We start from the raw sequence: 12,080 nt of genomic DNA on the forward strand, positions 1-12,080 counted from the left end.
AAAGGAATAACCAACTTGAACCCATATGTGGAAAAAAAAAAAAATTTAGCTTAGCTCTAGAACGTGTTTCTGCTTCCACTAATATTTTCAGACTGAACAACTCCAAACTGAAAGTCAAGAAAGACTAGCAGAAACTCATTTCATTAGTCTTTGTTCTATTAAGTAAAAACCAGAGCATTTTCAGCTGAAGACAAATGCCTGTAATTCCCTTCAGATATTTATTTAAGCACTGCTTCATGAAGAGTAAAGTAGCATTGAAGCCTCAACATTGGTACCTATATCTGAAGTTTCATTTGTCTATTTGACTGTATTAATGTTTGAAAACAAATAGGTTTTGTACTCAAACAGAGCATCTGTCTTTTGCAAGAGAGTTCTATTACAATAGCACATTCCCCAGTGACCTTTTTTGGAAGTGCAAGTATATCCATATAAATTGAAATAAGTGCTCACCAATTCACTCCATCTGCTTCTACCCACGCAAAGCGATATTCATTGACCCTGAGCATCAGCTGCAGACATCCAGCAACACATTGTACGTACTGGGAACTCTGGGTGAAAAGAAGAACACATCACTTCTTATAAGATGAGTTAGGTAATAAATGTGAAGTTCAGTTTTCCAAACGAGGTCTTACTGGCATATTTCAACATACATTTCTTCAGTAACTCTTCAGAGTTAAACAGGCTTGCTCTTAAAATGCTTTTTTTTAAAAAAAACAAAACAAAACACACCACAAAAACCAACTCACAAGAAAAGGTAGGAAGCAAAACATAAATGGAGAAGAGTTTTGAATAGGAAAGAAGTGCTATGCAAGTGACACCATTTTACATTACCATAAGTGATTTTTATAGCCCGTTTGAACGTGCCTTCTTTCAGTATATATGAATGAAAGCTGACTCGATTATACTACCAGAGCCCTTTCATCCACAGAGTCAACTGTTATTCCATTAAGTAAATTTTGGGAAATAAATCAGCAAAATAGTTACCAAGCTTGAAGTTTGCTAGAGGTCATTGTAGAAAAAGGAATCTTGAGCTCAGGTTCTTCCCACTCCCATTCTCCAACTCAAAACAGCAGTGGTGTCATGACAAGTGTATATTTTCCTATGCATGTGCCACACAGTTAAGTACCATGCTTATCATAATGAGATGTATATTTATACAAAAAAATACCATTAGAAAAGAGTATGCAAAATCATCCTCAAAGTTTAGCTTTGCATTTTAATTTTTTCTTCTTTTCATTAAAATCTTAGCATAGTATATTGTGCTAAGAAAAGAATAATAAGACTAAAACTTTCTCATCAGAACAATACTGAGAGTTGCACCACTGAATTCTATTTTCATTCAGACTCCTATATGAACAGTCACAAAGACAGAATCATTAAACAGCTTTTCATCTCTAAAAGCGGGTATTTTCTGTGCAGTAACATGTAAAATGGGCTGCAGTTCAAAATGGGTTTTGGTCAACCCACTGTCCCTCCCACAACAGCAACAAAAAGATCCCAAGGTACAACAGAAGAGGCACTTTTTTTTCCCCTCTTTTTTTTCCTCAAATTCTGGCATTATCTTCACTAATGTTCAGATATGCTGCTGATAATATGGTGGAGGTTTTTTGCTATAAGCCTTTTTCTTCACTAAGTGTCCTGAAAGTCTTATGGTAGATCACTTGCATAAAAATAGAAGGACAAACCTTTCAAACATTTATTGGAGTAAAGAAGTTAGGTAATCTCATATGAGGAGAAAACAGAAGAGACAATAAACAGAATTTAAAATAAAGATTAATTCATTTTGTGTCTCTCCATCATAGATTAAGATTTTTATGTAAAAAACTGACTCTGAACATCTAGGCCCAAATCGTCGTACAGAACATTCATTTCCCTGGGCAGGTATTCACTCTCACACACCATGCAAATAAAACAGCTATAACACAGACAGCCCTCCCAGCCCAAATAACGTATTCATTTATCTGCATCACCAACCTGTGTACTACTGAACTTGGGAGTTCTCTTTTTAAAGAGTGTCTTAAAAGCATTCTCTTCCAATACTATTATAATGGAAATTTCATAATAGACCCCAGTCCTCATTTCCTGTATAAAATGTTACAACTCCATCTCTAATTTACTCTGAAATAAATTAGTCAGGACCTGCTTGGAAATCTTGCACAAGCTAGATTTGACATCAGAACACTAACGAAGTCAAGACAATATCTACCCAACTTCATTGCCCTAGAACATATTTGTGCTCCGAGTTCTGCTGCTTTGGAACCCTGCAGCAGTACGGGACATCCAAGCAGTGCTGCAGTACTATGAATACAGATTTCTAAGGAAGTCAGAAGAGCTCACAGCTCCGTAACCAGTGGTGTTGATTGCTGCAGAACTATTTACTGTTTTAAGGCTCTATGACAGAGGGTTGTTAGCCTAACAAAACCTAACAGTATGGCACACAGAACTGCATATAAAATGCTTCAATAGTTTTTCCTCTTTTCTATTTTAAACCCTGCTCAGGTGGCAGTTTAAGAGACTTTTCTCTACAGGAAGCTAACGCTTTAAAGCAATGACTATATTTAGAAGGGAAACAAATTCCGGGTTCATATTTAAGTCTTCTGAAAAAAAGTCAACACTTTCAGGTTGCAAAAGGAGCGAAAGACCAAACTGAATCCTATTTCACATTCAAAAGCTATAATAAACTGCCACGTTGTGCCACAAGAAAATAGAAAATTCAGTTATGATGATCCCTTGGGTTTGCTGCACTGCCGCAGTTCATCTGTAAGCTCAACAGCCATTGTAGCCACCTGAAATTCAGTATAAATACTGATGAGGAAAGGACAATCCATTTTCCCCTGAATTCAGGCTATTCACACATGAAAAGCTTACAGTTTTGAAAGCACTCCTGCAATTTCATGCTACAGCGGTTTGAGGGGCAACATTAGCTTCAGTATCTGATGTGCCTTTTCTAAGTTCTGCACATTACAAGAGCCAAAAGCTTCTTAGTCTCAGGTTACTTCTACAAGTCAGACAGTTCAGTGCTAAACAGACAGTATTCTTCAAACATTAGATTAATTGTATACAATTTTTTCAAGTCTTAACCAAGAGGATGCTAGATACATCTGCATTTTTAACAACCCAAAGAACTTGTAAAACACATTTTTACTGCCAGGGTTTTCTGTGAAACCAGTGTTTTAATACTTCTGTTTCTTGGCGCCATCACCTGGCACTCTGTCGCCATACCGTTCTGATTACAATTACTTTCTATTAGACACTAGCACAGCTCTGCACCTTAATTTGAGGAGTGGATATCACCTGCCCAAAGTAGCAAATTGACAGATATCGAAGATACACTCACATCACTTGTGGAGACTGCTCCTGTTTCCACAGAACCCCCTGTACCACGTAGTTTCTAGAAAAAAAAAAAGAAAAAAAAAGTTGAAAATCAGAGCTGTCCTTCACTCTCACAGAACAGTTGTTACGAAGTTTTTCAATTCTCCCATCACTTCAGTCATAAAAAGAAAAGATTAAGAACCTATTAGATATATTTTTCTGCTCAATATATTATGACAATATGTTGTATTCATTTCCCACACACCATCATGCCTAGAAGAATATGCTTGGAGCGTATTCTGATATATGAGATATATATGATCCTGATATATGAAGATATATGATTATTTTTTTTAAATTTAAGTGTGAATTTACTTAAAACTTTTATCCATCTTTATCTTGGAATTTGAAAACCATTCTCTTGAATCTTTCTGAAGGAAATTCCAACTTTAAGATTCTTCTTCCAGAGTAAAAATAAAACTAATTTTTAATAAGCTCAATCAGGAAAACTATGAAAAAAATATACACCTACTAAAAGACTGTTTCTTTTCTCTCCAGAATCCACTTCTGCTACAACAGAATGACAAATCACTGAGTTTTGATAAGGATTGAAGGAAAAAATCTCCAAAAGTGAATACAAAGGAGAGTAATCAATCTTTGAAGGAGAAGTCAGCAGTAAGCAGCTCATACTGAGCTAATGGCATACAAATGCTGTCCAAATAAGACAGGATTTACTTAGTTTCAAGTGATAGGCATAAAAACCAAAGCTTTCTACTACAGTAAACTGGAAAAAATTTTCAATATTCACTTTCTGCTTCCATGTGATTTTTCTTCCTAGCAAAAAGCTCTGAGAAAAAAACAACACAGGGAGGCAAAAAACTCTCATCATGTTTTCTGTGTATCCAGAAAAAAAAAAGAAACATTTACCAACAGAAAAGGCAAAAAGCCTTATTTTTTTATTTTTTATTTAAATTTCTAGGACTGGAGCAGAAAATATAAAATATTAAATTTAAAAGTACATGTTTGAATAAAGGATATTTAGCTTTAAAAATAACAAAGTAAAATTTCATTTTAAAAAAGAGAGCACCAAAAAAAACCCTCCTGTTTGAGCATCAACATTCTTAAAAAAAAGTTTCCAAAGTCACTGTAACGTTTAAGCGGAAGTAGCTTTTTACCTGTGAACTGAGCTGAGTTTTAATCCAGTTGAAATAGTAATTCAAGTCGCTGCCTTCCATAAGTTCCCTTCCCCACGCAGCCAGTTTGGCAATAATTCTTGCTGCCTGAAAGAGAATGCAATAAACCGATTTTTCAAACGCAGTAATTTGAGGATTCGGTGAAAAGTCATATAAGCTCTGGAAACCAAGTTTAGGCAAAAGATGGCTCCTTACCGTAATCTACCTGTTTTCTATGCAGAGGACTCTTCAGGCCTAGTTAATTTTGTTTCTTCAGCTTTCTGCTGGTTCTACTTCCTAGTAACTGGTATATTTTCAGTGTTATCGGATACCTGTCTCTGATGAAGTTCACAAGGCACCAACAAAGAACTCAGAAGGGGGGAAGCTATCAATGGGTTACTACTGTAGGTCACTATTACAGTCAGAAATCCATCAACAGCAAGACACTTAATGGTCTAACACATACATGAGCAGGCTTACTTTAAGCAACTACGCCATATGCCAAGACAAATGATTGCAAAATATTAAAATTTTCTGTACTTCAAGTGAACCAAGTCATCTTCAAGAAGGAAGATGTTCTAAGCTCAGAAAAAGAAGAGCAGAAAACCAAAAAGGAAGGTAGAACTTAAGAATGAAGTTGAGAAGTAAAAGCATAGTCAGGTTAAGAATTTTTATGATGCATATGGCACAAGAATACATATAACAAGAATATATTTCTAGTCCAGTCTTTCCAAATTATGTTTGAAGTAACTTTACATTGCAGTCTGCAGCTTCTTTGCAGAAACATTTGAGCCAGCTTATATATAAAGAGGCAGCCTAACCAACAAACTACTGAGGTCAGGGTTCGTTTTTCCACATGATGCAGTGAAGAGAGTATTCCAGGCACTTTTCCACTATACTGCATTCAGATCTGCAGCACCACCACCACTGATTTCTGCAGGGGTTATGAGTGGGAGTCTGGAACAATGATCTCTACAGTGAAACGCATCAAATCCACTTCTGAATGCAGACAAGTAACCCTGCAAAATCCCTTCAGCTTTAAACCATAAAATATTAGATTGCTAGCTTACCATGTTCCCGTTAAAACTGCTACCTGACCGTTAATAAGAGACCATTCGCATCTAGTGGCATTTGAGTCTGAACACAAGGGAACAAGAGTTTTTTATCTGTCCATGTGGATACAATGATGCAGCAACAAAAGTCTTCCAGTGTGTGGAGTAGGTAGGAAATAAAGAAAAATAACACAACAAAACCAACACAAACCTAAAACTTTGCTTTGAAGAATTTCACGCGCTTTCAAAAAAAAAAAATATATGTATGCACAAAGAGCACTAAAAGGCACAGTAAGGGAGCAAACAGTGTTTTAAAATGGATTCACATCACATTAGATTTTCTGTGACTTGTAAAGTTATTTGTGTATTTTTGCAGTACCTAAGGAAAACAATATCTGAATAACACATCTGTAAGCAGAGAAATACTGGGCATAGAAATTTTTGTACTATACATTTGAAAACCACCATTCCAGGGAAACTAATTAGTTTGTACTGCAAGGGTCTAAAAAATTACAGTTTACCTGCACACTTGAGAAGTCAATATTGTTCAAGTTTGCTGAGACTGCAGTTTTGCAAGATGGGTCTACAGCAGCAATACCACCAAAACACAAACAATAAAACACCCACCAACAATCAAAAACCCAAAGCGTCCTGCTTCATCTACACCAAGTAACCTGATTCTATGGCCATGCAGTTAATCAGCCAGATTAAAAAAAATATAAAATCAAGCTTGACATTTTTCTTGAAAACAGGCCAGCTCACTGTTCAAGCCACAGCACAGCCCCAAACACACCTGGCCACACCTAAGGGCAAACAGCATGACTTGCCTGGAATTCCTTGCGCCAGTACTGCCTCCACAGCATAATACATGCCAGGTATGTAGTTCTGTAGTTTGAGCCACGAATTTGATTATACCATACCATGCCAGCATAAACATAGGCAGTGAAGAACAGTTCATACCCATGCAGTTCTCCTCCCTCAAGCCACAGAATCATAGAACGGTTTGGGTTGGAAAGGACCTTTTAAGATCATCTAGTTTCAACCCTCTGCCATGGCCAGGGACACTTTCCACTATATCAGATTGCTTAAAACCTCCTCCAGCCTGGCCTTGAACACTTCCAGGGATGGGGCATCCACAACTTCTCTGGGCAACCTGTTCCAGTGCCTCATCAACCTCAGAAGGAAGAATTTCTTCCTTCAATCCAATCAAAATCGACCCTCTTGTAGTTTAAAGCCATTACCCCTTGTCTTATCACTACACACCCTTGCAAAAAGTCCCTCTCCAGCTTTCTTGTAGGCCCCCTTTAAGTACCAGAAGGCTCCCTGGAGCCTTCTCTTCTCCAGGCTGAACAGCCCCAACTTTCTCAGCCTGTCTTCACAGGAGAGGTGCACCAGCCCTCAGATCATCTACATGGCCCTCCTCTGAACTCACTCCAACAGCTCCATGTCCTTCTTATGTTGGGGGCTCCAGAGCTGAACACAGTATTCCAGGTAGGGTCCCACGAGAGCAGAGCAGAGGGGCAGAATCACCTCCCTCGATCTGCCTGCCATGCTGCTTTTGATGCAGCCCAGGACATTGTTGGCTTTCTGGGCTGCCAGCACACACTGCTGGCTCATGTTGAGCTTCTCATCAACCAACACCTCCAAGTCCTTCTCTTCAGGGTTGCAAATACAAGTTTTATTGGTGGAAATTATGGTCTCTATTAGAAATTTACATTAATACAATCATATTTTTACCCCACAAGGTAAAAAAACTGCTGAGATGAAATGCCCTGTTCTCACTACAGCTGACAGAAAAATATTAAGAATTCTAGAAAAGTTACTCCACATACACCAGCAGCACCCAGCGACTCAAAGCACAGCAGATATCATACAATGCACATGGTTGTACTGGGCTTGGCTGGGATGTACTTAATTTTCTTCATAGCAGCCCACATGATGCTGTGGTTTAGACTGGTCACCAAAACGGTGTTGACAACACATCAATGTTTTAGCTGTTCTTGAGCAGTGCTTGCAGAACATCAAGGACTTCTCTGTTTCTCACTCTACACTTCCAGCGTGTAGGCTGGGTGGAAGGGCCGAGAGGCTGGGAGAGGATTCAGCCACGATAGCTGACCAAAGAGGTATACTGGCTGGGCATCTGTCTGCTGTTGTGAAGTGACTGCTTTTGCATCACTACTTTCTGTTCGATTTGAGTTCCAAATCCCCTAATTTTTTTCCCCCTTTGCTTATTAAACTGTCTTTATCTTGACCCACGAGTTTTCTCACTTCTGTCTTCCTGATTCTCTCCCCAATCCTGCTATGGGGAACTGTGTAAGCAACTGGGTGGGAGCTTTCCTGTCAGCCAGGGTCAACCCACCACAACAGCAGAAATTATTTCTTCCCCAATAGGCTTACAAATCATTTTAAGCAGATTTCAAGCAGCATTATAGTAATTTGAGCATAAGAAAGAATAAGGTTCATCAAGGTAAAGATATTTCCCTTTCACAGCATGAGAACTTAAATTCTAATATTTGTACAGCATGAGGAGCATTGACTGGCAGTTGTGACAGAAGTTATTTTTCAAGTTGTCTTACTGTGCTTAATTAATTCTAAAATCCTCACTTTTCTAAGCCTTTTAAACCTGTTCTAATCTCCCAAAAAAAAAAACACAATGTCAATAAACTGTAACTTTTTTTTTGAAAACATGGTCAAGTGAAGCTTGTATTAAGAATGACTCATCTAGACTGCAAGAAGAAAACTTTCCAGTCCAAGTAGTAGTTTAGTTTCAAACTCCAAAATCACCTAAAGAAAAATAAAACCAGCATTTTTCTCTACCATCTTCAGAGGCAGGTTCATTTAAAACTTACCATATGCACAGTGAAAAGATCTTGTCGATTCAACATTGGCAGAAAATAGGACCATGCAGTGTTTTTACCACGTTTTGCATAATCAAAGAAGATACAAACACGTTGATGATTTTCCTGTAAAAATTGGGAGAGAGGAAAAGATAAGAGACTTGTAAAAGCATTCAAAACAAAGCAGTTATTTGCTTCTCATTATGTTGGCATATATTATCAGAGTGTATCCTGGCTCGTAACAGCCCATGTTGTTACTTGTGGATAAAATTCATTTCAGCACTCTTATATTAGGGTTAGAGGGTTTTTTTTGGGGGGAGGCAAGGAACAAACTTTGAAACCTTAGTTAGATCTCAGTACTCCAACACCTGCTTGAGCAAAAATGAATGTACCCTTTCATCAAGCAAGTAGAACGAGCAAAATGAGAGACTACCTAGACATCATCATTTTCCAGAGGAACACTATTATTCATCCAATGAATTATGCCTGAACAAAATCCATACTAAGTTTTCCACGTATTGCTACTTCCACACAAAAACCTGTTGTTCCACTCGGCTGCGTGTGCTACAAGTGAAATTTCAGAGACGTAAGCTAGTCCTGCCTCTCCATTCTTCTCAATAGAAGCGAGCTCTTCCCTCCCAGATGAGGCTGCAACTGATTCAGCTGTCACCTCAAGCAATCTGCATACCTAGGAGAGGACATGGTCACCAGAAGTCTGTTCTCCAGGGCTTCTAGGCTGAACCACAAGAGACCACAAGTACCTGAACCTGGGCACCAGGCACAATTTGAGGCATTTCACCTAATAACCACCATGAAAAGCAGCTATTACGGTTCTCCTTAAAGCAGACCACAGAAGAGACCATGCAAACCTGAAGCAGAGAAAGGAGCTCTGCTATTTACTAATAGCCTAGAATATATACAGTCTTCCAGAATAATTAAATACCTGGATTTTCACTTCTCCCCAGTATTTCCATACACTTTATAGCCTGGTGGATAGTGAACTTTCACTCTAAACAGATGTCTCCTCATTGAAGTCAAACTACTACAACAAAGTATACAACTCCTATCAAGGAAGGCAAAACACGGTAATTGGGAAATTCCCATGAGAACAGTATCTCAGTCTCCACTACCCAATGAATTTAATTTTCAAACTTCCTAGCCGAAGGGCTTTCCTCCACCCTGTTATTAACTCTATGGACCAAGAATCCAGTAGGCAAACCTGCTTGTTGGAATATGGTCGGTTGAGCACAAGATAACCTGAATGTATCCACAATGCAAACACTGGCAGATCAGAGTTGCAACCAACCCTTCATTGAGAGTATCAAAGTTACTGTACCACACGTGCTGCAAATTGCTGTCCTGATCACTGACTGGGGAAGGTCAGGTGTCACTAGTTACCTAACAGTCATAACCCTTGCAGTGTTTCATGTTATATATAGCATGTGCCAAAAAGCACTGAAAAACCCTCTCAAGATTTGTTGTTCAAACTACGAAACAAATTTTAAAAAGTAAGACCTCAGGAAAATAGTGCCTTGGTGGAGAGCCTCCGCTTTGTGAGGACTAGTTTGATGAAAAAATGGCAGTTTGATCAAATAAATTGCTGTTAGCATCTACACTTGTGCTGCACAGAGTCTAGCTAAAAAGATCAAAAATAACTAGATCAATGAGTTCAGTTTACAACATAACCAAGGAGAAGACAGACAGGTCTGGAAGCAGAAAAGCTGAAATAACTTCAATACACCGTCAATCAGACAACTAGTCTCGTTTGCTGTTAAGGTGCGGGGTGAAGACAGGAGGGAAGGAGCAGAGAACTGCCTACGGCCCTTGCACACGTGGTGCCGCACCTTCCGAGGCAGCAACTGACTACGCTGATAAAATGGAAATCCTGAAGCTCTCACATCAACAGTTGAATAATTCAGCATCTGTCATTTCTGAAGAAGCATAATGAAGCTCACTTGGGTGGTACTGACACCTGCACCAACTGCAGTGTAGGTTATTAAAGACTTCATAAGTAACGGGCTGTGCAGTGTGATGAGGTCACTAAACCAGAGAAATGGTTCCAAGTATTTATCGTACGAATAGAATAAGAAATGTTTCCTCAGGGATTTCGGTATGCTAACGCTCTCCACCTTCAGAAATAAGCAGAATGGTGATATTCTTACAAAGCAGTCACCACATTAATTTCACTTCCAGCAGCCTCCAAAAGAAATTTTTCTCAGACTGATGATCAAACCTGTGAGTAGAACTGCTGGAACAATCCTAGACACCCAGAGAGGCTTTTGGTGTGCTGAAAACACACTTAATATGATTTTTTACAACCTCACAAGAAAAGCATAGAAAGATGAACCGCAGTCAATCATTATCAACACAGACAAAAGCTGGATACTGTTATCTACAATAGTTTCTAGAAGTTTCAGCTATCAAAGGTAGCTTTCCAATACTATTTGTACATCTCATGAAACTGCAGTGAACATCCTTGCCCAAAACAATTTTACTGAAAGAGTCAGCGGCACCATGACAGGCCATGTCCTTGAACAATTTCTCACTCAAAATCTTTGCACTTACTGAATTAAGACTACTCGGGCAAAGACAGGAGACTTCATATCCACTGGTGTGGATTCCTCTGTCCATGCAGTCTGCAGACTCTGCACTAAACTCACAGTCACACAGTCAGTGGCCAGTATGTTGGTTTCTGACAAGAATCTACATCTTGAAAATGGGCAACCAATGGTGCATGAGGCATCACTGACAGCATGTTCTACCATCTGAATATGATCAAAAGAAAAGAGAATTCCTGTTTCAGCCTTGCCTAGTGGAGGCACGGAGGGTTAGGAAGCCCTGGGATGATGCCGTGCAGACACCTGCACACAAGCCCTCTTTGCCAGCAACAAGATATCCCTGAATAATGAAGTCACGCAGAGCATTGCAAAAGCCACCGCAGCCTTTCAGACACTGAAGTAGAAATTTCTAAAGGGAAAAAGGCATCCAATTTCAAACAAAAGCAAATATATACTGTGCACCAACATCTCTATTCTCCTGTATCATTATAAAGATTAGACAATTTGAAGTCATTATGTTCCACATAATGCCACTTCTGTGGCAGGGTAAGGCCCTGAATACAGAAATTTAAGTCCATGACCATGAAATCAAGAAAACATGTTCATCTAGACACATATGACAGAACCAACACAGCAAATAAGAGTTTACTCAAAACTACTTTCTGTGACCACTAGAACTAATGCAATTGTGGAAGAGTGGACCAGTGGAGCAGTGGCCTTTACCTGTGGAGCATCGATTCCACAGCACAGGAGATGATAGCAGCTATAAGCTATGTGCTAATGTCAAAGTGCATAAGCAAAACAAGACCTACAAACACTCACAAAAAGTTCCAAAGAAGAGCAAATGAAATTATTACTTCTGTTGCCACTGACATGTCTCACACAGAAAATGAGACTTATTCCTCACAAAAGTAGTCATAATAAACAGTTTGACATCAAACGCATAAACCAAAACAAGGTACTCCCAACTCGGTGTCCTAATCAAGGAATGATGCTGAGGCTCCCTTTTCTCTTCTCTGCTTCTTGATGTTTGTGTCACACTTGAGAAAAAGTAAATCTAAAGAAAAAAGGAAGAGGGTCAGAGTGACAAAGTTGCAGATGGGCATGAACAAACTGCCGCTGCCACCATCACCAGTTACTATTCCAGCA

The 12,080-nt window shown here is 39.0% G+C and overlaps 1 protein-coding gene across 2 annotated transcripts in view; it reads right to left on the bottom strand.

Annotated features, from left to right (window-relative positions):
- Window positions 1-12,080, bottom strand: part of ATP6V1H (ATPase H+ transporting V1 subunit H) — a 50,963-nt gene that overhangs the window by 27,692 nt on the left and 11,191 nt on the right. For both annotated transcript variants that reach the window (XM_086609278.1, XM_086609279.1), the window contains exons 5-8: window positions 8,386-8,499; window positions 4,488-4,592; window positions 3,338-3,391; window positions 451-548 (exon numbers count right to left, since the gene is read on the bottom strand). In XM_086609278.1, the coding sequence (XP_086465404.1) occupies window positions 451-548; window positions 3,338-3,391; window positions 4,488-4,592; window positions 8,386-8,499 (371 nt within the window). The remainder of the gene's footprint in view (window positions 1-450; window positions 549-3,337; window positions 3,392-4,487; window positions 4,593-8,385; window positions 8,500-12,080) is intronic.

This window comes from Tauraco erythrolophus, chromosome 3 (assembly GCF_009769465.1).
Source record: "Tauraco erythrolophus isolate bTauEry1 chromosome 3, bTauEry1.pri, whole genome shotgun sequence".
NCBI classification, from domain to species: Eukaryota; Metazoa; Chordata; class Aves; order Musophagiformes; family Musophagidae; genus Tauraco; species Tauraco erythrolophus.